At 39.9% G+C, this 27,046-nt stretch overlaps 1 protein-coding gene across 2 annotated transcripts in view; it reads left to right on the top strand.

Moving 5' to 3' along the window:
- obi1 (ORC ubiquitin ligase 1) overlaps positions 1-11,312 on the top strand; it is a 30,787-nt gene extending 19,475 nt beyond the window's left edge. For both annotated transcript variants that reach the window (XM_087987973.1, XM_087987975.1), the window contains exon 6: positions 8,423-11,312. In XM_087987973.1, coding sequence (XP_087844099.1) covers positions 8,423-9,950 — 1,528 coding nt within the window. In that variant the 3' untranslated portion in view covers positions 9,951-11,312. The remainder of the gene's footprint in view (positions 1-8,422) is intronic.
- The last annotated feature ends 15,734 nt before the right edge of the window (positions 11,313-27,046 follow it).

Genomic DNA, 27,046 nt, shown 5'->3' with positions numbered 1-27,046 from the left:
ACGAGGCAGCAGTGCTAACCACTGAGCGACCATGACCCTGCCAGGACATGGAGCCTCTGCTTCTGAAGACACCTGAACCCTCGTCCTGCTGCTGGCCTATTGAGATGGTAGCCTCCATAAGTGTCACTGTGCCTGTGACAAAATACCTGTGAGACTGCACTATCACCACTAATTGTGGCCTTAGCTACATGAGTTAGTTACTTGTCCTTTTGTTCTGAAAAGCTGGTCCAGTCTTGGAGTAGCATCCTGGCAATAGGAGTTTGTTTAGGAGCTGTCCTGACAAGACTACTTTCTTATTTTCCCAGAAGTTCTCTTCAGCCCAAATTTCTCTGACTCCACTGTTCCAGGAAAATCCAGATCAATGTTTCCTGTTTGTCACTTGTTACAGAGTGGAGTTCTGAGGCACAAGCATTTCACACAGTCTTGAGCATTTGTTTCCTGTATCACGACGGCCTAAGGCAAATTGTTGAGAAAGAAACAGATCACCAAATGATAAGTCCATGTATTGTACGCTGCTAACATCTTGCACTCAGTTCCATTTGTATGACTGCTTCTGCTTTGCATCTCTCCAGTGGGTTTCCATTTAGAGCAAACATTATAAGGCTGCCAAATGAAGCAATCCTCATGTATAAACTAGCAATTACTCTTCAGAATAAGCCACAGCACTTGACAGTATCTTTAACTAATTACTGTGAAAGCTACTGCAATGGCTGCTACATCTGACTGCACACTTAAAGCTTTAATAATGTACTTTGCTCTGCCGTTTTAGTTTGGTAACAATGAAGATGAAAGATAGTTATCCATGTTTTAGAATTAACTTCACTCTGTGCATCTTTCACAGCCCCACCTGTTCAAACCTTCAGGATATAATTTGAAGTTTAGTGTGAAATAGTTCCTTAGTTTTCATTTGGCTTTGGTCAGAATTAATTGACTCATTGATATGTATGGAAGAGCAGAAATAAGAAACCATACTGGCTTGCTGAAGCATTATCAAGACATTTGTAACTGCATACTGAGGTTTTCCCAGAACTTAGCAAGCCCGGCTGTTCTCCTATGATGGGTAACGCACCACCTTTTATAAAATGCTCGATTTGTTTTTAATGGAGAGTTCTGATGAGTTGACATCTGAACGTAGCTGTTTAATTTTAATATCTATTTTAGTTTCTAAAAATTATTTTGCAGTCACTCCTTCATTATCAGTCAAGCTGATTGGCAAGATGCGCTAATGCATTGAATGAGAAATGTGTTGTGTGTGTGTGATGTTTACATACATTCACTTAGGAAAGTAGGCTTTTACCAGTTTACTTTGAAATTATATGTCAGTCATTTATAATGCTTTTAGTAAGGATTTTGATCCCTGCTCAAGGAGTGGAGTATTAAACCACATTTTAAAGCAGTAATTTTCTGCTGATGGAACATGCAATTAATACCCATTAACCTAAGCAAAGAGAATACAGCAAGTAAATGTGATTATTTAAGTGGAAAATTGAGATATAGCCTGTAAGGCAGGTGGTAGTAAAGGTGATTGAAATCGCAAGAGCGAAAAGAACTTTAAAGTTACATCCAGAAAAAAAAATGCCAATGTTTTGGCCATTTGATCAAAGCTGTAAAGGATGGTATGAGGCAGAAAAACATATCCCATTCTGTCAACTGATCTGGCAGGCAAGCAGCAACAGGAGTGAAATGGAAATGTACAGGATAAAGCAGTGATGATAACTCAAGTAGCTTGTGTTGCAAGAGTCCTAATGTTTTACTTTTAAGCTGCTCTTTATTTACAGCTCTAATTAGAAGCAAATATTTCAGAGTAGTCTTATTACTTGAGTTTTTAATCTGCAAAATATCCCTTATACCAATGTTAAAACAACAACAAATAAAAATGCTCCATTGAGAATTTTTTCTGGAACTTTCCAAATTCGTGACTAAGAAACAGTAAGGTTGGCAGAAAACATTTTGCTAGATTCAGTTGCATGTGCTAGATTTCATTGTCCTCTGGTATTTTTCTGTTAAAGACATGTCCATTCATGCAAATTAGGAGCAGGAACAGATTATTCAGTCTTGACTCTCCCCCATTATTCTGTAAGAACATGAATGATCTGGTGATGGTCTCAAATCCACCTATCTGCCTACCCCTAGTATCCTTTGACTCTCTTGATCATCAAGAATTTTCCCAACTTTGTCTCCAATATTCAATTACCGTGCCTCTGCCACTCTCGGGGAGAGAGTTCAATAGAGTCTCAACTTCGTTTTGAGAAAAAGTTTTTTTTGTGTTAAATGAGAGACCTCTTTATTATTATTAAACTCTGTCCACTAGCTCTAATCTTTCCCACAGGGGAAAATATCCTATCAGTGCCACTCTTCCTACCCTCTCATGTCCATTCAAGATCACCTCTAAATCATCCAAACTCTAATGAATATAAGCCCAACCTGTCTGACCTTGGTCATCCGATAACGACTCAATCACGTAAGCTTTCAATGAACTGCTTCTAATGCAGTGATGTCCTTTCTTAAATAAAGAGAACAAAACTGTACACATACTTTAAATTTTCATCAACGTCCTGTACACGGTAGCAAAACATCCCTATTTTACTGAAGGGAAAATACTGCGGATCCTGGAACTCTGAAATGCAACCAGAAAGTGCCGAAGAAACTCAGCAAGTCTCTGAGCATCTGCCGAAAGTGGAAAAGACTCTTCAAAACAAAAAGTCATGGGCTTGAGATATTGAGTCTTGTTTCTCTGTCCACAGCTGTTGCCAGACTTGTTGAGATTCTCCAACTTTTTATGATTCACTTTGCAGTAAACTACAACACTCAGTTATCCACATGAATATGTGACTGGCCGGACAGCCCTATGGCACATTGACAGAAGGCTTCTGGAAATCTAAATGCACTGCATCCCTTTATCTACATTGCTTCTTAGTTTCTTGCAGGACTCTGAAGAATTAATCAAAAAAGCTTCCTTTTACAAAATCATCTTGACTCCCCATTGATGTTATTGCCCAGTATAACATTAATAATGGATGCTGATAGTCTCCGTGTGACAGATGTTTAGCTAACTGGCCAATAGTTTCCTAGTTCCATTTCCCTTCTTTCTCGATATCCCAACCCCAATCTAACCGGGTGCTGATAGGTGGGACTAGATTGGGTTTGGGATATCTGGTCGGCATGGATTAGTTGGACCGAAGGGTCTGTTTCCATGCTATACACCTCTATGACTCTATGGCTGGAGAAGTTGCATTTGCTATTTCTAAATCTTATGGAACCTCTGCAGAATCTCTGGCATTTTGAAAAATTTAAACAAATGCATGTACTCTTGAAGCAGCCACTTATTTTCAGAGCCTAGGATGAAGGCTGCCAAGTTCCGGGGACATTTTAGTCTAATAATTTTATCAGTATACTTTTCCCTGTGATTTGAAAATAAATTCCTCCTTTTCATTTCTGGATGCAGTTATTTTAAGGTTAGTAATTGTATCCTGCAGTGAGTATGAAAGCAAAATATTTGTTCAGTTCCTCTACCATTTTAGAGCCATGGAGTCATAGAGATGTACAACATAGAAACAGACCCTTTGGTCCAAGCCGTCCATAACAACCAGATATCTAACCCAACCTAGTCCCACCTGCCAGCACCCGGCCCATATCCCTCCAAACCCTTCCTATTCATATACCCATCCAAATGTCTCTTAAATGTTGTAATTGTACCAGCCTCCACCACTTTCTTTGGCAACTCATTCCATACACGTACCACCCTCTGCGTGAAAACATTGTTCCTTAGGTCTCTTTTATATCTTTTCCCTCTCATCCTAAACCTATGCCCTCTAGTTCTGGACTCCCCAACCCCAGGGCAAAGACTTTGCCTATTTACCCTATCCATGCCCCTCATAATTTTGTAAACCTCTATAAGGTCACCCCTCAGCCTCCGACGCTCCAGGGAAAACAGCCCCAACCTGTTCAGCCTCATCCCTTTAGCTCAAATCCTTCAACCCTGGCAACATCCTTGTAAATATTTTCTGAACCCTTTCAAGTTTCACAACAACTTTCCGATAAGGAGGAGGTCAGAATTGCATGCAATATTCCAACAGTGGCCTAACCAATGTCCTGTACAGCCACAATGTGACCTCCCAACTCCTGTACTCCATTCTCTGACCAATAAAAGAAAGCACACCAAATGCCTTTTTCACTATCCTATCTACTACAACTCCACTTTCAAGCAGCTATGAACCTGCACTCCAAGGTCTCTTTGTTCAGCAACACTCCCTAGGAGCTTACCATTAAGTGTAAAAGTCCTGCTAAGATTTGCTTTCCCAAAATGCAGCACCTCGCATTTATCTGAATTAAACTCCATCTGCCACTTCTCAGCCCATTTGGTCCAGATCCAGTTGTAATCTGAGGTAACCATCTTCGCTGTCCACTACACCTCCAATTTTGGTATCATCTGCAAACATACCAACTGTACCTCTTATGCTCTCATCTAAATCATTTTTGTAAATGACAAAAAGTAGAGGACCCAGCACCGATCCTTGTGGCACTCCATTGGTCACAGGCCTCCAGTTTGAAAAACTACCCTCCACCGCCACCTTCTGTCTTCTACCTTTTGAGCCAGTTCTGGCTCCAAATGGCTATTTTTCCCTGTATTCTGTGAGATCTAACCTTGCTAATCAATCCTCCATGGGAAACCTTGTCGAATGCCTAACTGAAGTCCCTATAGATCACATCCACCACTCTGCCCTCATCAATCCTCTTTGTTACTTCTTCACAAAACTCAATCAAGTTTGTGAGACATGATTTCCCATGCACAAAGCCATGTTGACTATCCCTAATCAGTCCTTGCCTTTCCAAATACATGTACATCCTGTCCCTCAGGATTTCCTCCAACAACTTGCCCACCACTGACGTCAGGCTCACCGGTCTATAGTTCCCTGGCTTGTCCTTACCACCCTTCTTAAACAATGGCACCACGTTAGCTAACCTCCAGTCTTCTGGCAGCTCACCTGTGACTATCGATGATATAAATATCTCAGCAAGAGACCCAGCAATCACTTTAGCTTCCCACAGAGATCTAGGGTACATCTGATCAGGCCCTGGGGATTTATCCACCTTATGCGTTTCAAGACATCCAGCACTTCCTCCTCTGTAATATGGACATTTTGCAAGGTATCACCATCTATTTTCCTACGGTCTATATCTTCCATATCCTTTTTCACAGTAAATACTGATGCAAAATACTCGTTTAGTATTTCCCCCATTTTTTGCGACCCCACACAAAGGCCGCCTTGCTGATCTTTGAGGGGCCCTATTTTCTCCCTAGTTACCCTTTTGTTGTTAACATATTTGTAAAAAACCCTTTGGATTCTCCTTAATTTTGTTTGCCCAAGCTATCTCATGTCCACTTTTTGTCCTCCTGATTTCCCTCTTAAGTATACTCCTACTTTCTTTATACTCTTCTAAGGATTCACTCGATCTATCCTGTTTATATCTTACATATTCTTCCTTCTTTTTCTTAACCAAACCCTCAATATCTTTAGTCATCCAGCATTCCCTATACCTACCAACCTTCCCTTTCACCCTGACAGGAATATACTTTCTCTGGATTCTCGTTATCCCATTTCTGAAGGCTTCCTATTTTCCAGACGTCCTTTTACCTGTGAACATCTGTCCCCAATTAGCTTTCGAAAATTCTTGCGTAATACTGTCAAAATTGGCCTTTTTCGAATTTAGAACTTCAACTTTTAGATCTAGTCTATCCTTTTCCATCACTATTTTAAATCTAATAGAATTATGGTCGCTGGCCCCAAAGTGCTCTCCCACTGACACCTGAGTCACCTGCCCTGCCTTATTTCCCAAGAGTAGGTCAAGTTTTGCACCTTCTCTAGTCGGTACATCTACATACTGAATCAGAAAAGTTTCTTGTACACACTTAACAAATTCCTCTCCATCTTAAACCCTTAACACGATGGCAGTCCCAGTCTCTGTTTGGAAAGTTAAAATCCCCTACCATAACCACCCTATTATTCTTACAGATAGCTGAGATCTCCTTACAAATTTGTTTCTCAATTTCGCACTGGTTGTTAAGAGGTATATAATACAATCCCAATAAGGTGATCATCCCTTTCTTATTTCTCAGTTCCACCCAAATAACTTCCCTGGATGTATTTCTAGGATTATCCTCCCTTAGCACAGCTGTAATGCTATCCCTTATTAAAAATGCCATTCCTCCTCCTCTCTTACTTCCCTTTCTATCCTTCCTGTAGCATTTGTATCCTGGAATATTAAGCTGCCAGTCCTGCCCATCCCTGAGCCATGTATCTGTAATTGCTATGATATCCCAGTCCCATGTTCCTAACCATGTCCTGAATTCATCTGCCTTCCCTGTTAGGCCCCTTGCATTGAAATAAAAGCAGTTTAATTTATTAGTCCTATCTTGTCCCTGCCTGCTCTGACTGTTTGACTCGCTTCTGTTCTCAATTGTATCAGATTGACCTCTTTCCTCACTATCTCCCTGGGTCCCAATCCCCCACCTTACTAGTTTAAATCCTCTCGAGCAGCTCCAGCAAATTTCCCTGCCACTATATTTGTCCCCTTCCAATTTAGGTGCAAACCGTCCTCCTAGTACAAGTCATTTCTACCCCGAAAAAGATTCCAATGATCCAAAAATGTGAATCCTTCTTCCATACACCAGCTCCTCAGCCATGCATTCATCTGCTCTATCCTACTATTTCTGCCCTCACTAACTCGTAGCACCGTGAGTAATCCAGATATTGCTTCTCTCAAGGACCTCATTTTTAAATTCCTGCCTAACTCTCTGTAATCTCGCTTCAGACTCTCAACGTTTTCCCTTCCTATTTTGTTGGTTCCAATATGCACAATGACCTCTTACTGGCCCGTCTCCCCCCGTGAGCACATTCTGCACCCTCTCTGAGACATCCTTGATCCTGGAACCAGGGAAGCAACACACCATTCTGCTTTTTCGCTGCTGGCCACAGAAATGTCTGTCTGTACCTCGGATTAAAGAATCCCCTAACAGAATTGATGTATTGGAACTCGACGTACCCCTCGTTGCATTAGAGCCAGTCTCAATACCAGAAACTTGGCTGTTCATGCTACGTTCCCCTGAGAATCCATCTTCCCCCCCCCCCCCCCCCTACATTTTCCAAAACAGCATACCTGTTTGAAATGGGTAGAGCCACAAAAGACTCCTGCACTAGTTGCCTGCCTCTTTTACCTTTCCTGGAGTTAACCCATCTATGTGACTGTATCTGAGACTTTTCCCCCATTCCTATAACTGCCATCCATCACATACTGTTGTTTTTGCAAATTCCTCATTGCTTCTAACTGTCTTTTCAACCGACCCAATCAATCTGATAAGATTTGCAACCAACAGCATTTATGGCAGATATAATCTGTATTCCTTAAACTCTCTCTTTAAACGCCCACATCTGACAGGTAGCATATTTCACTCTACTAAAGGCCATTTCTGCTTCACAATCTACAGACCCAGAAAATAACACCGTCTTATTCCTCTACAAACGCTGACCCAGGTTAAATTTATAGTTATGGCTTATATTTTAAGTTTAATCAAGAGACATATATCAAAAAAAGTCAAGAAAGAACCCACTCTGCTCACTACTGCAGACTTTCTGTATGTCACACTTAAAACAACGATTAACTTGTCTGGTTCAATACTGTGAACTTCACCCAAACAGTTCCTCCAAGATCAGTTGTGAATTTCACTGTTTGTTAATTTTCCCAGATGCACTCTGCTGTCCAGTGATACATGAATTCAAACAGCAACGGTAGTGTCAATTTCGTTCTTTCTTTCTTTCTCTCGCTCATCTCTCGCTCTCTCCTGCACTGACCTCACCATGTGCTTCCTTTGTCTGTAATTGTTCAATACCAATTGTCCAGACACCTCTCTGAGTGTTATTGCTCCCTTTACTTGCATTTTTCCTTTTTAAAGAGCTATTTTTTTCCTACGTCTAGCTAGCTTTTCTCGTAATTTGTTTTCTCACTCATTGGTCTTTGTCATTCTGACTGTTTGTTTTTATTAAGTTCTGAACGATCTTCTAACCTGCCACTAATCTTTTTGGAGTCATAAGCTTTATCACTCGATAAGTTCCTTGATTAGTCACTGTGGTATGTCTTTCCCCCGGAGTGTCTCTTTTTTTTTCTGCTGCAGTTCTTCCCTGTTAACTAGCCATGAGATCATATAGTTGATCACAGCTTTTATTTTCACATATCTTGTATCAAGCTACAATAACTATGTTTTGATGTATATCATGAAATAGTAACAATCATGACTTGAAGACAATAATATCTGATTACTGAAATTTGCTTTTACGCTAGGCATTTTAGACAAGGAGATCAGCTCAGAATTAGATGTTCACCCAAAAGTTTTCTCTGTTAATTTATATAAATTCTTTGATTTCAGATTTGGAAGATTCACAGTGGCTGCTCTTCAGTCAAAGGTCGAACAGTATGAACGTGAGATGAATCGTCTAAAAAGGGCGTTGGAGCGGAGTGACAAGTACATCGAAGAAATGGAGCTCCAGATTGCGCAACTGAAGGGAAAGAGGGAAGAGAAGGAGAACGAGGTTGGAAAATTCAGTCCAGAATTGCCATCTACTTCTCTGTTCGGTGGGGAAAATAGAAGCAGTAGACCACTATGGAAGTGTTCTGATGATACCAAGGAGAACAGGATTGTAGCCATGAGAAGAAGCCTCACAAATATCGAGCAGCCGTTAGTCAACCAGTTAGATGGTGTCCTGTCAACTGCTTCTAACTTGGCTTATCAGCAAAATTTACGTGGCAGAATGACCGATTTGGCTCCAGTAAACAGGGTCCCGGCTGATAATGGACTTCTAACGACTGCTCCTGTTGAGGATGATGCTTCGTGTGTGTCCCAGAGGAATAATAAGAAGGAAGAGAAACACACTGCAGCTGCAGATGAGAGTGAGATACAATTTGAACTTCCTAGTCCTTGCACTCCATCCACATCACTTGGTGCTCTACACCTTCAGAGTACAGATGATGAAGTAAGTCCCTTGATGAAAAGGAGACAGGGAAGAAAGAGGTTGACTCACTTAAGAAAGCTTTGTTTTGACGATGCTGGTTTGAGAAATGTGTGCTCTGAAGAGCAAAAAGTATTGAATCCAAAGGTTGATTGCAATATTGTGCCGAGTGCAGGATGTGCCTCCAGCAGCCTGACATTTTGGGATATGTGTCAATCTCATTCGACTGAAAGTATCGATAAAAGCACAGAAAAGAAAAGCTTGCAGACTTCTCATGGTGAAGTAACCTTGGCCAAAGAAGAGACCAAAATGCCAAATTTAATCAGTAGCCCAAGTGCGAGTGGAACTTGTTTCCCTCAATGCGACAACGTACGCTCAAGAACATCCAGTGAGACCTCCATGGATGCAGCTTACCGAGAAAAGATATCTGAGCTGGACTTCATGTTGGATGAGTCGGAGCATGTCCGAAATGTTCCGTCCTCTCTGCTGTCTGAAGACTTCTCTGACCTTGACCTCTCTTTAACAGCGGACTTGGCGCAGTGCACTGAACTTTTGAATGAAGCTGAGAAAAGATTAGAGCAGAAAATGCAACAAAAACAGCCGCAGTCTCCTCCCTTGGATACCAGGGACATGATTGCAAATACTGAAGGGCAAAATCTGGTTCCGTTGCCCGTAGAGCTTCCTGTTGCTTTAAACACTGCAGAAGAACCGATGTCTTCAGTAGAGCAAACCTCTTTTCAGAGTAGTTTTAGTTCCCCTTTTCTTTCCGTATCATCTGACCTGTCCAATTTGCAACAAAAGAAACCATCTTTGTGGAACAGCTGTTTAACACCTGAAAGTGAAAAATTGTTGGATGCAACCAATAGGTGCCAAGCAAGTAAAAGAAAACCACAGTGTTATGGCGAAGAGTTATCCAGTCCATCTAAATCACTGAAAAAAACCTTCTAAATCGCAACTCTGTTTACATTTTGAAACTATCTGATCATTGTCATAATTTCTAACCTTTCTTAAGTATCATTTAGCACAGTTAAAATGCACAGTGTAAGCAATGTTAATGAGTATAGATTTTTGGTTGCTGCATTCAACAGCCCATGATTTGCTACTTGTTTAATGGGCAGAAAAGTAAATGTTTCTGGGGATTGCAGAAGCAAAATGCCTGGCCTTGTTTGTCAACCACACATTGCTATGACTTGACTTTGTTTCTGATGTCATATTTGTCTCACAATAAAGTTACTTTGTTTTCAACTTTTAGGAGCCTACTCTGCAAGCAGATCAGTCCCTCTTCCATAGGTTTAAAAGTGGATTACAAATTACTTTAATATATGATGGATCTGGAAGGTTGTTGCAGTAAATGCAATTAAAAAGAACAAATGTGGTTGCAACAGCTTGGGTGATGTACCTCAAAAATAGTTGAGGAAATATAGAGGGATATCTAAATGATTTAAGATGGCATAATTGTCCTTTAGCTCACTGTAGCTGGAATGTAAAATGATGAGCAAATGCTAAAGATTGGCTGGGTAGAGGAGTGGAGAATGAGCATATTAATAAAATTTTTGTGTTCATTTATTTTGTATTTTGGATTTAGAAAGCTACCCACAGTATCACTTCAAGTTGGCAACTAAAAATTACCATTTTGTTTTAAATTTGGTAAAGTTCCAAACAAAATCTCCATTGTGTGGGTCAATCAGCTCTTTCAGATGTAGCACCCAGTGGAGTTTTTGATTTGAGATGTGGAGCTTGACAGTGCTTAATCTGCACCTCACACCTACCAGTGTGCTTCACAGAATGTAATTCTTAAAAGCAGTCAACAATTGCAACACTAGGCTAAATGAAGAGCAGCCTATTGTTTCAATTATGCTGCAAGCATCCTTCGTGTATAGTTTTCATTGATAACATGCAAAATCTGTTGAATCATATCAACTTTTCAGAGCAAAGAGATTGAGGTTACTTCATCCTTCAGTCAGTTGCTTGTGAAGTGCTATTGATGACGGTTAAAGGCATCTGTGACCCATCTGCTGATGATAGCTACATGACTGCACAAAGCAAAGGAAGAGAAATGGTTCTGCAATGTAAGGAGACTTTTTTCAATAAAATAGATTCTTTACAGCAGAGAAATGAATAAAAAAGTGATCTCTTGCTAAATTCTGTTTTCCCCCAGTGAAATACGAATGAATGTGTTGCGATACAGTCTGGGTTTTATTTTTTGGTTTATCTTTTAAACCATCACATGAAAATACTTGAGAAGGGGGAAAAAGTTGTTTAATTGCTGTTTGTCTTGTGCATACAAATAAATGTTCATTGACTTGATAACTGTTATTTCCTGTGCATTACTGCAACAGTAAATGAGAAGTGAGGGAAAATTTCCATATTTAACACTGATCTGGGGTTTGTACAATAAGGGTATTTTCAAAAATGCCAACACTGTCCTGTTTCAGATCAGATTTTCTCTCAATTCTTTCACTTCTTTTGTATCAAAAGAGGCAGTTCCCATAAGCAAGCCAACAGCTTATTTGTTAGCTCCTCCCTGAATCCTTACCCTGAGCGATATAGTATCCTATAATGCTAATTGTTAACCTGTAGCTGCAAGACAATTCACTCGACATCAGGTAGTCTTGTAAAGTGAGTAATGCCCCTGCCTCTGAGCCAGAAGCCCTCATTCAAGACCACCCCGAGACATGATGGCCAAAAAGGCATGTTCCTGGTGCGCTAAACAGGCTAGTTATTGACCTGTAAATTCTTCAATCTTCAATTCTTCAATCAAAGGCAGTAAACATGTGAGGGATTTCTGGTCAACCAAAGAAATGGAAGGAGGTATTGAGCCTCCATTATCACTGTTAACAGCAAATTATCACAAACCAAACAGTTTCTTGGACTTCGGGTCTCCTGTGACACATTACCACACTCTCACTGGTGTTCACCGTGTTTTTGTGTATATTTCAAAAGATCCTGTTCTGACAAGTTCATAACAAAACTAATAAATTTATAAAGTTAAAAATCACACAACACCAGGTTATAGTCCAACAGGTTTATTTGGAAGCACTAGCTTTCGGAGTGCTGCTCCTTCATCAGGTGATTGTCCACAACCTGATGAAGGCGCGATGCTCTGAAAGCTAGTGCTTCCAACTAAAAATGTTGGACTATCACCTAGTGTTGTGATTTTTAACTTTGTACACCCCTGTCCAACAACGGCATCTCTAAATCATAATAAATTTATGTAAGTGAGGTAATTAGAAAAGCAGAAATGCTATAAAATACTGTTGGTACCAGTAGTCAGAATAATCTTTTAAGATAGCAAGATGCTGCCCTTTAATGCTTACTTCATAAGTCCAGTAATGTCAAGTTTTTGATTGAAACTACCTTCCACAGGCATCTTTTATATTTATGGTTATAGTGTTATCTGTTGACTTCTGGGCTTATGCTGTGTTAAATGATTCAGAATTGCTACTTACTGACTGAACTCAGCTTCAGTAGTCAAAAATTAACTTGGTGTTTTAGTCACTACAAGTCTTGCATGCCACAAGTCTAACTTATCGCATGATAGAGAAGGGCAGGCAGTATTTTGTTCGGATAATTATTTATTCAGATAATTGAAGCAATGCCTCTCCTTTGGGACTGAGTTTTCTGAAGTTTCATTTCTCCTCGCTCTACCTGCTTTGGTCCCTCTCTTTGTCTCAGACTAGGCAGCACACCACTCGCAACTCCCATGCTCCCCCCCCCCCCCCCTCCAAAACCCCCATTGGGTGGTTTCAATTCACCAAGTTTCCAGCCATCAGATGGAGTGAAGCGGCCAGATGCCTCTTATCTCTTCTCTCCAATGGGACTCCAGAACACAATGAAGTAACGAAATGGCGATGGCATCCAGACAGGACACCAACAGCTGCTGCCTTTGGGGGTGAGTCTCAAAATAGCACACGCGCGCACACACACAGCCACGCACAACCTTTTACTGCAACTTTTTGATAAGTTCCCACTCTGCCCTGTACAGGGCAACGTTGGAGAGATTATCTTGGGAAGGGGTGTTTAGGGTACACCCCTGTGTTGAACTCCAGGGGAAGTGTTGGGAGAGAGGGTGGGAGTCAGTCATTTGGAGACTCTGCCTGGGTTCCCAACGATATCTTCGCAGCATTTCAGTAAGCTGAATTCACTTTTAATCATTGTAAACAAAAGACACAATCAGTATTGGTAACACCTCATTGTAATGTTGTTATCAGGATCTTGAGATCGTCTTTGGATAGTTCGAAATTCGGATTTTTGATATTCTGATAACAGAGGCTCCCTGAAAAACATATATCCTGAAAAACATGGTCGGTCCTGCTGTAACGCACATTTCTTCAAAGCCAATTCACGAACATGATTGAAGAATTTAGACCATTTTTGGTAGAAATCAAACTTTCTTTGTGTGTTGGCTATAATGCGATTCAGGTTTCATTGGTTTAAGTTGAGCTGCTATTTAGCGCTTTTCTTAAAATGTGGGACCGCAAGGGAATGTTGATCATTTTCATTCAGACTTTACTTTAAAGATTAAGATTTTTTTAAAATTTCACCAGCATTATTGTATTAATGTAGATTTGTAATGTTGTCGTTTTATTTGCTGCCAATACGCAAGTTAAAATCTTTTCGAAGATATTGGAAATAGCACGAGGGGAGGTTTCTGCAGAGCTCCAGGAAAAGAGGGGGTTGAGATTGCTGAGACTTTGCCACAAATGTCATGTCCTTACTTAGAGAAAGGCTGGCCAAGGATTGGGATTATAGAGCCTGAGTTTGCAGAAGCTGTGAGAGAGATGCCATGTACCTTTTCAATTTGCCTTGAAAATTGGGGTACCAGGAACAAATGAGGGACATTTGTTAGGTCTAATTTAAAAGTAAATAAGGAATACAATATAAGGCAGACAAGATGGGAATTTACACTGGCAAAACCATCAAGGAGAGTAAGAAGGCAAATCTGGGGAGGTGCCAAAATGAGGGTTTCAGCAGTAACAAAGGTGAAGCAAACAGTTTGATAATGGATATGGTGTCAAATCATAGCTCACTCCCGAAGTGACACAGTGGCTCAGTAGTTAGCACTGCTACCTCTCAGCACCAGTGACCCAGGATCAATTCCAACCTTGGCAACTGTCTGTTTGGAGTTTGCGCATCCTCCTCGTGTCTGCGTGGGTTTCCTCTGGGCGCTCCAGTTCCCCCTGCCAGTCTAAAGATGTGCAGGTTAATTGGATTGTCCATGCTAAACTACCCAGTGTCCAGGGATGTGCAGGCTAGGAAGATTAGTCATAGGTAATGCAGGGTTACAGGGATAGAGTAGGCGGGTTGGTCTGGGAGGGGTGGTGTGGGCTTGGGCTGAATGGCCTGCTTCTACACTCTAGGTATTTCTATGTTGCCTGCTAAACAGGTTATCTGGTATAGCAGAGAGAAAGGTTGGGCAGGTTTTATGGTGGGAATATCAAACTTCTTGGTGTTGTGTTGAAGTAAGTAGTATGAGGGAGCCAGCTGAACAGTGTACAGTTTGAGAAAGTGAGGTGCTTGTGACACAAGCGCCCCACCTTTGAGTCAGGCGGCCTGAGTTCAAGTCGCTCCTGCTCCTGAAGTGTGTCATAACAGATGCGAATGTTTGATTACAACTATCTATAATTTGACAAGGTAGTTCACTCAGAATTTTGTGTCGTGATGAAGGAAGTGCTATTGTGGCCTTTTGACAAGGAGTGGGTGAAACGAGCAGTAGACCTGAAATCTGTGGACCTTATTTAGATAAAACTCAACAATCACCTACCTGCTTATCTTTTTAACTCCTTCTAAACTCAAGCAGTAGTTTGAGCCAGTAGGATGGATATATAGGAATAATCACTGAGTGATATTTCAAACCATAAAACACTAGCCAGCATGTGATAGCACTGATGTGGAAGATGGCATGTTACATCTGTAGAATGCAGAAGTTTCTGGGCACCACTGTAATCCACAGCAGCCACATTTGCCATTTGAAATTTTTCAGCTAAAAATAACTAGCTTCAGACACAGATGCTTAATGGACGAAGAAAGCTATCTGGATCTTTTTTTTCCTCCATCGAGGATGCATTTATAATCTTTTGGCTTTAGTGCCTCAGGTTTGACCCATGCGACGGTCCAAAAGTAAGCAAGACAGGGACTGGGATAGGGATCCACAAGATAGCAGTGGAAGCTGCTCAGCACTTGCATAGCCAACAGCTTCAAGGTTTATAATAATTATTTTGTTTTATTGGTTTTGAGCGCTGCTGAAAAAAGGCAAACTTTGTTGAAACGATTTGTCTTGCACTCGTCAGGACGTTTCACAAAAATATAAAAGTCAAGAGGAAAACCAACATTTATGCTGCAGAAGAGTGTTTATTTGTTCAAGGTAAAGGCAGTGCACAATGATTTATGTGGCTCACCAATAATTGGTAGTTCTCAATTTAATGCCATATTAGTTCTGGCACTATTGTCTTTTTTTTTAAATCCACAATTGTGGGATTGTTTTCTTTCGCAACATTAGTGTTGTCATTTGAAAATTAAACCAGATAGTTTTGAGAATCCCGGAATTTGCAAGTTGTACCTCACACAGCAAAGTAAAGGGATGTTAATGATGTAGAGACTGTGTACACCTTTTATAACTGTGAGTTCTGTGCTTCAGTATCAAATAAATTTGGTTTGCCAGTCTTAGGCTGACTTGTTCTTTATTTCCCTAAGACTGTTAGAAAAAGCAATGGTTATGTAGCTTGGCGAAACATCACTCTTTGTCATCATGGGACAACTATAGGAGCCAAATCTTCATGAATTACCACAGCTGTATAGGGATTGAATCTTTACTATTCTGCTCCGTATCTTTCCAGTTAAGCTAACCAATCCCCAAAAGCTCATTCCATAACAATACGAGAGAATGGCTAAAGTACTATGAGTGAATTTTTTTTTAAAACGTTGGACCCTTGGAGGATAAGACTGGTAAATTAGTAATAGAAACCAAAAAATAGCAAAGTTATTACACAGCATTTTGTATCTGCCTTCACAGCAGAAGGATATGTAATATCTGTCTTTTAAAATAAAGGTTATTTTTCTTAGCAGCATTAATGTTGTAGTTTTGGAATCAAGCAAGGTAGCTCTGGAAATGTCAGTATTCATATGTTGTCCCTCGCACAGCTAAGTGAAGTGATTTAGAGTCCTGTAAATCATTATAAGTCTGAGCTTTTTGCTTAAAAAGTTAAATGAATTTCGTTTGCCAGCCTTAGGCTGACTTTTTATTTCCTTTCCTGATGGGATACCATTTTAGGGCTGGTTATTCATAATATCTAATGTAAAATAAATGAACAGAGAAGTATTAGCATAGAAACATAGCAAATAGGAGCAGGAGTAGGTCATTCAGCCCTTTGAACCTGTTCCATTATTCAATATGATCATATCTGATCATTCAACTAAGTACGCTATTTCTGTTTAGCCCTATACACTTTGATCCCTTTAGCCTTAAGAACTATATCTAACTCCTCTTGAAAACACTCTATGTTTTAGCCTCAACCGCTTCCTGTGGCAAAGAACTCCACAGGCTTGCCACTTTGCATGAATTTTCTCATCATCTACATCCGAAGTGGTCCGCCTCGTATATTTAAGCTGTGACCCTCCTCCCAGTTCTGGACTCCCTTGTCGTCAGAAACATCCTGTGTTTACTCTGTGTAGTCCGGTTAAAATTTTATAGGTATCTATGAGATCCACCCTGTCTCCTTCTAAACTTTGGTTCAGTGAGGATGATAGTCACTAATGTGTCTTTGTACATCAATTTACTAAGACTTACCAAAACAGTAAAAGAAAATTCATCTGCCAACTGAATTCACAATAAAACATGTTGCCCAAAAGGGAGTACTCAAACTTTTTACCCAGGAATTAGATTACTTACAGTGTGGAAACAGGCCCTTCGGCCCAACAAGTTTACACTGACCCGCCAAAGCACAACCCACCCAGACCCATTCCCGTACATTTACCCCTTAACCTAACACTACGGGCAATTTAGCATGGCCAATTCACCTAACCTGCACATTTTTTTTGGGACTGTGGGAGGAAACCCACGTAGACACGGGGAGAATGTGCAAACTCCGTACAGTCAGTCACCTGAGGTGGGAATTGAACCCGGGTCTCTGGCGCTGTGAGGCAGCAGTGCTAACCACTGTGCCACCCATTAATTATTTCCTTGTATGTCAGACAAAAGACAGGGAACCAACTCAGAATTTAATTAAGCCCTTGTTTGTTTTAACTTTTTAAGTACTAATACTCATTATGAAACATACATTTGTTGCAACATTTACTTCTTAATCATTTAACTTTAACTTTCTCTCACTTAGAGGAGTTGGGAGGTCAATTTGCGGCTGTACAGGACATTGGTTAGGCCACTGTTGGAATATTGTTTGCAATTCTGGTCTCCTTCGTATCGGAAAGAAGTTGTGAAACTTGAAAGGGTTCAGAAAAGATTTACAAGGATGTTGCCAGGGTTGGAGGATTTGAGCTGTAGGGGGAGGATGAACAGGCTGGGGCTGTTTTCCCTGCAGTGTCAGAGGCTGAGGGGTGACCTTATAGAAGTTTACAAAATTATGAAGTGCATGAATAGGGTAAATAGGCAAAGTGTTTTCTCTGGGGTCAGGGAGTCCAGAACTAGAGGGCATAGGTTTAGGGTGAGAGGGGAAAGATATAAAAGAGACCTAACAGGCAACTTTTTCCAACAGAGGGTGGTACGTGTATGGAATGAGCTGCCAGAGGAAGTGGTGGAGGCTGATACAATTGCAACATTTAAGAGGCATTTGGATGGGTATATGAATAGGAAGGGTTTGGAGGGATATGGGCCGGGTGCTGGTAGGTGGGGCTAGATTGGGTTGGGATATCTGGTTGGCATAGATGGGTTGGACAGAGGGGTCTTTTTCTATGCTGTACATATCTATGACTCTACTTTTACTTAATCCATATTTAACCCTAATTTTAATTCCATAAGTTTGGCTTGATTCAAATACTCCCCAGGTTCAAGTGAAGTGGCCAACTTTGTTCTCTGTGTAGCTGTCTCCTCATAGTTAATTTGTCGACTCTGAGGGTAACTTCTCAGCACATACTTCTCAAATGTTGGTCTTGAAGGCTTCTCCTGAGAAATTCCTTTATCGTGCTAACTTATCTCAAAATGTCCTTGATTTCCAGAACATTCTCTGGCACTCAGCCAATAAATTGATCAAAGCCTGATCACATTGTTCAATCCCAGCCAATGGAATTTACTGGTAAACAATTGCCAAATGTTTATGTCACGTTGTAAACAGTGACATTCCATGTTCTGTATAAAGTAAGATGATGCCAGTCGACCTAGATACACTGTGGCACTTGTCTTATTTAGTAAACACAAGAAACTGCAGGATACAACATGTCCTTGCTGCGGTTTTAACTGAGATCAGAGTTTAGACTCACTTGCCCAAAATTCCCAGCATGCCTCATTTTAGCTCTTAACCAGTCTTTTAAGCATTTCTGCTGGTCACCTGACCACAAATGGATGAAATTCATATGTGATCTGATGGCCAGTAAAGGGAGGTGGTTACAAAGGAACCAAAGCTTGGACCTGAGTATCCAAGGTTACGTAACATTTAAGGACAGGAAGCTCAAAAATGATGGTGGTTTAAATTTAATTAGAGAAGTCATTAATGTTTTAGTGGGTGATTACTTTAGTTCTGAAGTTCAAGACATATGCTATTTGGTGGCCTCTAAATCACAGTTTATATGAGAAAATTAGAACTGTATGTAGCAAGGACACTGGAGTGATTTGTCAGAAATGCCAGACCATTGGTGATACAGAGTAAACCTAATTAGTACTAATATTGTGGAGGATGAATTCTTGGAATGCATAAAAGATGGCTTTCTAGAGCAGTACCTTGTGAAACCAATTAACAAACAGGCTATTTTAGCTCCATAATTGTACAATGGAAAAGGGTATTTGATAAATTGGTGGAAAGGAACTTTTAGGTAACAGTGACCAGAAAAGGTTAGAATTTCATATTAAATTTGAAAGTGGTGGTTCAATCAGAATCCACGGTTATATGTTTAAAGAAAGGAAATTATATAGGTATGAAATCTAGATTGTGAAATTACGTTAAAAGATTTAGTACATAGTTTGCAGCAACAAAAAAGTTTATTTAATGGCTAAGAAAATCATTTATATTTTAGTAGCTTAAGAGTAGAGGCCTGTAAAGTTAAAAACAAAAATTATGTCTGAGGATTAGGATCATTTTAGAATTTGGAAAATGAAATATGAGAGTAAACTAGTGAAAAACACAATGTAAAAGCTTCTATATGTATGTAAAATAGGAGGAAAAATAAGCAAAAACAAATATGGTTCTACAAATGGTAAAACAGATCTTGAATGTTTCTGAAAAAAGCCAGTTTGTCAGTTTATTGTATTGCAATTATCAGGCCAGTTCACAAGAATACCAATTTAAAGGGAAAACCAATAATTAAGTTTAATGTCAGTGATAAGGAAAATGCTAGAATCTCTAATAAAGTTATGATAGCATGGGCAGAGTCAGCATGGACTTAAGAAAGGTGAATTATGTTTAACAAACCAGCTGAATTTTTTTTTCAGGGTGACTTTTTTTAAAAAAAGACAATGGTGGAAGCAGCGCATGTGGTATATCTAGATTTCTAGAAAGCTTCTGGTAAGGTCCTATACAAAAAATTGGCAAACAAAATTAGAGCACAAGAGTTGGTGGGCATATTCTGGCATAGATTGAGAACAGTTTAGACAGAAAACAGAAGGAGACAATTTTTCATTGCCCATTGGCAGGCTATGACTAGGGGTATGCTGCATGGATTAGTGCTTGGACCCCAGCTATTCATTATCTATAATGATTTGGATGAAGTATCATATTTCCAAGTTTGCAGATGTTATAAAACAGGTGGAAATGTGAGTTGTGAGGAGAATGCAAAGATGCTTTAGGATTGTTTAGAGAAGCTAAGTACGTGTATAAAAAATTGATAGATGGAATGCAATATGGAGACATGTATGGTAGTCCACAGTTAAGAAAAGAAACAAATATAGAATATTTATTAAATAGTGAGAGACAAAGACTTGTTTGCGTCACTGAAAATTAATATGCAAATACTTCAAGCAATTATGAAGGCTGATCATTACAAGAGGAATTGAGTGCAGGAGTAAGGATGTCTTATTGGAATTATATAGATCTTGGTTGAGAGAACTCCATGGAGTTTTGTGTGTAATTTTGGTTTTTTTACCCTGCTTGCGTGGAATGCAGTAATGGTTTGCCAAACTACTTTGTGGCATGAAAGGTTTGTCGCATGAAGAAAGATTAAATAGACTATTTCAGGAGAATGCGAGGTGATCTCATTCAAACCTACAAAGCATTTACAGGGATTGACAGGGTAGATGCATCAAGATTGTTTCTCTGGCTGGGAAGTCTAAAATGAGGGGATGTAGTCTCAGAATAAGGGGCAGGCCATTTAGGACTGAGATTAGAAACATTTTCTTCACTCAGAGGATGGTGAATCTTTTGAAGTTCTCTTCCATGATAAGCTATCAAAGTGCAATAATTGAGTATGTTTAAAACTGAAATTGGTAGACTTCTCTGTGTTAAAAATATCAACGCATGTACAGATTGTGCAGGAAAATGGTATTGAAGGAGGTAATCAGCCATGATCTAAGTGATGGTAGCTCAAACGTTAGGGCTGAATGTTTTGCAAGTATTTCTTATGATCTTAAGATTCCTTGCCGAGTTTTCTAAATTGACAAAATAACTGAGGAGACATCTACACAGAGAAAAATGTTGGCCACTTCACTTGAATCTGGGTAGTACTTGATTCAAGCCAAACTTTTGGAATTAAAGTTAGGGTTAAATATGGATTAGGTAAAAGTAAGGTAAAGTGAAGTCCATTCAAATTGGGGTGGACAATGCAAAAATGTGGGATATTTCTCTTTTCAATCCCTATGTCCTCTGTGCTGTGCAAGGGAATCCAGCAGTATTTTTTTTAGATTACCTAATGTGGATAGTTTGCTCCTTTCAATAATGCCTCCCCTTTTAAAAATAGAGAGTTAACATCTAAACTGAAGTCTGCTGGCAAATCAAGTTGGAAGAGTGCAGGAAGTACAATGGTAGAGTACTCAAGGCAGTGGGTATTCTGATTCAGTAATGCTGTCCTCGGAGGCAGGAAAGTCAGTATGTTGTAGGAACATTAATGGCCAGAGATTGGCCCCTGGAATTTGGTGGTGTTGGGGAAAAAGTGTAATAACCTCCTGTGACTAGTCAAGGTGAGTGACTGGTCATTTGTGCTCTGCATACCTCTGGCTGAACAATGCAACACACCCCAATTAAGTAACCCTCAAAATGGCCTGACGCTCAGGACTCAAGCCTGAAAATCTTCCATTACATTTCAGCAGTACGCACCTAACAATATTGTTAGTTTCTCATTGCCCTCTCTCTGGCTCCACGGAGAACTAGCTATGACAGGCATCACTTGATCAGATGGGAAAATGGGTTGAAGAGTGGCAAAAAGAACATAATTTACATAAATGTGAGCTGTTGCATTTTGGTAAACAAATCAGGACAGGACTAATACACTTAATGGTGATGTCCTGGGGATTGTTACTGAACAAAGACCTTGGGATGCAGGTTTGAAGTCCCTTGAAAATGGAGACACAGATAGATAGGATAGTGAAGAAGGTGTTTGTGACACTGGGCCTTTTTTGGTTAGTGCATTGAATACAGGAGTTGGCAGGTCATGTTGCAGCTCTACAGGAAATTGGTTAGGCCACTTTTTGAATACTGCATTCAGTTCTGGTCTCCATGCTAGTAAGAACGATGTTGTGAAACTTGAAAGGGTTCAAAAAAGATTTACGCGATATAGCCAGGTGTGGAGGGTTTGAGTTATAGGGATAGGCTAAATAGGTGGGGTTATTTTTCATGGAGGGTTGAAGGCTGAGGGGGTGACCTTAGAGGTTTATGAAATCATGGGGGGAATGGATAGGGTGAATAGCCAAGGTCTTTTCCCCAGGCTAAGGGAGTCCAAAACTAGATGGAATAGGTTTAAGATGAGAGTGGAAACATTTAAAAGGGACCTAAGGGGCAACTTGTTCATGCAGAAGGTGGTGCATGTATAGAATGAGCTGCCAGAGGAAGTGGTAGAGGCTGGTACAGTTACAACACTTAAAAGGATCTGGATAGGTATATGAATCTGAAGGGTTTAAAGGGAGATGGGCCAAATTCTGGCTACTGGGACTAGATCAATTTAGGATATCTGGTTGGCATGGAAGAGTTGGATTGAAGGGACTGTTACCGTGCTGTACATCTATAACTCTCTGACTGTGGGTGAGCGAAGCTAAACTGGCTTTCCTCATTTAAACCTCCTTGGATGGCTGCAAGCAAGATTGAAATTATTTGTAGCAGGAGGCTATATGTGTCTCCAATTAGAACGTAGTTAACTAATTATTACACTAGTGGTAAGGATCCAAATACAAGCTCCTCTTCGTGAAATGAAGAGAAAGTTCATTATTTGCTAACAGTATGAAAAATAATAAAGACATAATGAAATCATATAGGCAGAAACTTAAAAAGTGGAGAGGGTCTTGCAAAAATATGATAAGGATTGTAATTTAAAGAATTTTGGGTGCCTTAGAAGTTTAAGATTTTAGCCTCAGATCATAGTTGTTCAGATGGTATCTTGGATTATCATCCATAGCAAATATATCATCCATGGTAATCTATTTGAGTTTTTGTTGTTGTGATGTTTATAATTCGAAGTGTCACCAGTTGTCTTTCCTTCTTGAGAAGTAGAGACAAGCCCTTTTTACAACTCGTTTCAGTTCTGTAGTCAAAAAAATGTATATTTTGCCTTTGCCAAATGCATCTTCTTAAGATACAAGGTTGTTTGTGTATTTCCATGACTAAGTGCATTGAGTCCAAGGTTGACAATTATAGGTGTTCATTTTAACTCCAACATGTTAACATTCTCGTCAAGGTATAAGACAAAAATAGGAGATGAGTGTCTTTCCATGGGACAGAGAGATCAGTGGCGGGTGGTGGACAGAGTTTGACTGGATTCTTTGTTTTACATGAAACATTAATTTCAGTTCAGCTGTCCATGGTTTAAGCCATGTTGAAATTTAGCCACCAGTGGTTAGACAGTGCCATTTTAAATCAATGTTTTTGGTTCCCTTTTTAAAACTATTTCCATTCTTGATGTTACAGGTATTAAATTGAATGTAAAGTTCAAAAATCAATAGCCCATATATTACATTATCAAGACCAGATGCATTGTTTATGCAAGCCATTGAATTTCCCTGCAGTTTTCACAATTTGTTATTATGCATTTTTTCATGGTACATCCAAAATTACTATTGTTAATTAATGCAAGCTTATTCATTAACATGGAAGTGTTTTTATCCATTTGTTATTCTGAAACGTTTATAGACATTTAAAGCATATGCATTAAGCAGAATAATATTTGGGTTGAGGAATACAATATATGTGGCAGATGCAGCTCAATAAATAATACCTGTAGTTCTAAACATATAAAAGTTAGCATCTTCCTATAGATAATAAGTAGAATAATAGCAGTGTGGTTAAATTTTAAATGTGTATGCAGAGTTTTGTGAGAGGATTTTACTGCAGAGGGAACAAATGGACAATGTTGATTTTTAAAAACTGTACTGAACTCACATTTTCTCTAATCATCTCTGTAAACCTGCATATATGTTTTGCCAATTTCTCCACTCCATTCCTAAATGCTTTGCCATTGGGTGAAGTGTGCTCCTATGGGTATACTTACATTCTGACTCTGGATAAATACCAATTCCTCAAATGTAATCCATATGACAATGAACATCAGGGCGAAGATCAGTGATATCTTTGCCTAGAATCCCCATGCATTCACTTGCTAGTCAGGACAATTGGATTGCAAACAGAAATAGGATTCTTGATTGATTTGTCACTTTCCGATCAAAGGGGAAAGAAAGCAAATTGTAGCAAATCAACTGCTATCCTGGATGGAAACACAGTCTGAAAGTAAACTTCAGGTTTTCTGGTGCATAACAGCTCATTTACGGAGTGCTTCAGCTAGCTGAGCCATAAGAGAGGTCTGTAAAGCTTCTTTAATGTAAACTAATATTTTGCATCAATCTTCATGGTGGAGAATACGATAAAGATCCCAAAGATAACAGATAGACAGGATGCTAATGAGAGGAAAGATCTTGTAACAGTCTCTAACGCATGGAGCATAGTATTTGACAAATTAATGGGACTGAAAGCAGACAAGTTAACCACTGTTGGCCTGCATTCAAAGATTTTGAAGAATGTGGCAGCAAAGATAATGGAGGCATTGTCAAAATGTTACACATTCTCAAGCATTCCAGTGGATTGCTGATGTGTAAGAAGGGAGGAAAACAGAAAGCAGGAAACTATAGGCTCGCTGGCCTAACATTGATTGATGGGAAAATGCTGAAATTCATTATTAAGGAAACATAGCAAGGCATTTAGAAAATCTTTACACAATCAAGCAGACTCAACATAGTCTTGTGCAAGGGGAAAATGTTTGACAGTTTGTTACAGTTCTTTGAGAATGTAACAAGCAAAGCTGATAAAGGGGAACCAGTAGATGTCATGTATTTGGATTTTAAAATGGTATTTGAAAAGGTGCCACATAATAGGTTTTTGCTTAGGTTAGGAACTCTCAGTATTGGGATAATACATTATACATAATACATAATGCAGTAGCTAGCCCTGCTGCCTCATAGTGCCAGACACCCAGGCTTGATTCCCCTCTCAGGCGACTGTGTGTGGAGCTTGTAGATTCTCCCCATGTCTGCTTGGGTTTCCTCTGGGTGATTCAATTTTCTCCTACAGTCCAAAAATGTGCATGTTAGGTTGATTAGCCATGCAAAATTACCCGTAGTGTCCAGGGATATGCAGGCCATGTGGGTTAGCCATGGGAAATGTAGGATTACAGGGAAAGGGAAGGGCATGGGTCAAACTTGATGGGCCGAATAGCCTCCTTCCACACTGTAAGGATTCTATTAGCACAGATTGAGAGTTGATGAATACACAAAAGAGAATCTGGATTAATTAGCCTTTTAACGTTGGAAAGACTAGTGGATTGCCAACAGGATCAATGCTATGACTTTGAGCAGAGGGCAGAGTGTAATGTATCCAAATTTTCTGATGATACGAAAATAGATGAGGGAATATGCTGTGATGAGGTCATAAGGAACCTGCAACATGATATGCATAAATTGAGTGAGTGGGTAAAAGCCTGGAAGATGGAGTTTAATGTATGGACGTCTGAGGTCATGCACTTTGCCAGAAAGAATCAAAAGATTCTTTAAAATGGAGAAGGTTTCCAAAACAAAGCGTAGTTCAGCAGGATCTGGATGCTCTTGCACAACAAAAAACACAAGAGTGTTCGCATGCAAGGGCAGCAAATAATTAAGAAGGCAAATATATTTTGGCCTTTATTACTGGAAGGGTGGAGTTTAAAAACAGGGAGCCATGTTAGGACCATACAATGTGTTGGTGGGGCCACAGAAACCATGCTATGGACATTTATGATCTCTATCCTTAAATAAGGATTAACTGGCCTTGGAGACAATTTGAACGAGATTCAGCAGATTTCTGGGATGAAGAAGTTGACTAATTGAATGGTCAAGCAAGTTAGGCCTTTAGAGTTCGGGAAAACGACAGGTAATCTTACTGAAACATGCAAGATTCTGACGAAGTTTCACAGGGTAGATGCAAAAAGGTTGTACCACCAGTGAGACAATCTCAGAACCCAGGCATATAGTTACAGAATAAGGGGCCATTTTTTTAAGGTAAAAATGGGAGGACTTTCTTCTCCCGGAGGCAGTGACTGTCTGGAATAATCTACCCCAGAATATTGGGGAAGCTAGACTATTGAAAGTGTTTAAAGAGGACATCAACAGATATTTCAACAGTGATGTTGAGCTGGCAGAAAAAGTTGTTGAGGCCTGAGCGAGATCAGCCATGATCTAGTTGAACGGTGCAACAGATGCATGGTGGCCTCAGTGGTTAGCACTACTGCCTCACAGCACTGGGGTCCCAGGTTCGATTCCAGCCTCCGGCAACACTCTGTGGAATTTACACATTCTCCCCATGTCTACGTGGGTTTCCTCTGGGTGCTCCGATTTCCTCCCACAGTCCAAAGATGTGCGGGTCAGGTGAATTGGCCATGCTAAATTGCCCATAGTGTTAGTTGCATTAGTCAGAGGGAAATGGATCTGGCTGGGTTACTCTTCGGAGAGTCAGTGTGGACTTGTTGGGCAGAAGGGCCAGTTTCCACAGTGGAGGGAATCTAATCTAAACAGACAAAGGGCCAGCTGCAGTTCCTATATGTGTTCTTTAGTGCCTATAAGGTTTGTATTCAGAAGATGCAAAATGAAAATTTTTGACTACTTTTGTTTGTTTATTTGACGTTATTAGCATGATACTTCTGTAGCATATCCTTGTTTCATGCAACTCCCAGTGACAAAACAACAAACAACACTGGAAGTAATACAAGCAATAGTGGATAAACAAATGCCTACATGTGTTATTAAAATGGTCTAACTGTTGTAGTAAATTACAGAATTGGAATTGCTTTATTATTTGTTATTCTGTAGTAGAAAATGTTGGTGTAAGGCTGAATGTATTTCACCACTGAAAGCTGCATAATTTTCAATAGTGCAAGAATGAGCTTTCATGGCAAATAAAATAATAGGCTGCTGTTTTCTTTAGTATACATCATTTCATGAGTCTCTGTTTGGGAATTATTTTTCTAACAATTGCAGCCTGGCTTGTTGTACTTTGATTTTTTTTTTGTTATCATGCCAGCGTGTGAAGCATTGTCCCATTGTCCGAGGTGAGATACTCACATAGTGCTACCAGCAGTTGTAATGCAGTTCATATCAGACTTTGAGCATTCTTCTTGAGTACTGTGCCTGAAGGCAGCTGCTTGGTGATTATTTGCTTAGGATAAGGAGGCAGGCCACAAGTCAATCTCAGCCATAATGTGAACTGAACACCGTTCACCTG

This window comes from Chiloscyllium plagiosum, unplaced genomic scaffold, assembly GCF_037043375.1.
Source record: "Chiloscyllium plagiosum isolate Xiang-an unplaced genomic scaffold, Cpla_swu_hap1 HiC_scaffold_6, whole genome shotgun sequence".
NCBI lineage: Eukaryota > Metazoa > Chordata > Chondrichthyes > Orectolobiformes > Hemiscylliidae > Chiloscyllium > Chiloscyllium plagiosum.
This window is presented reverse-complemented; position numbering and strand designations above follow the sequence as displayed.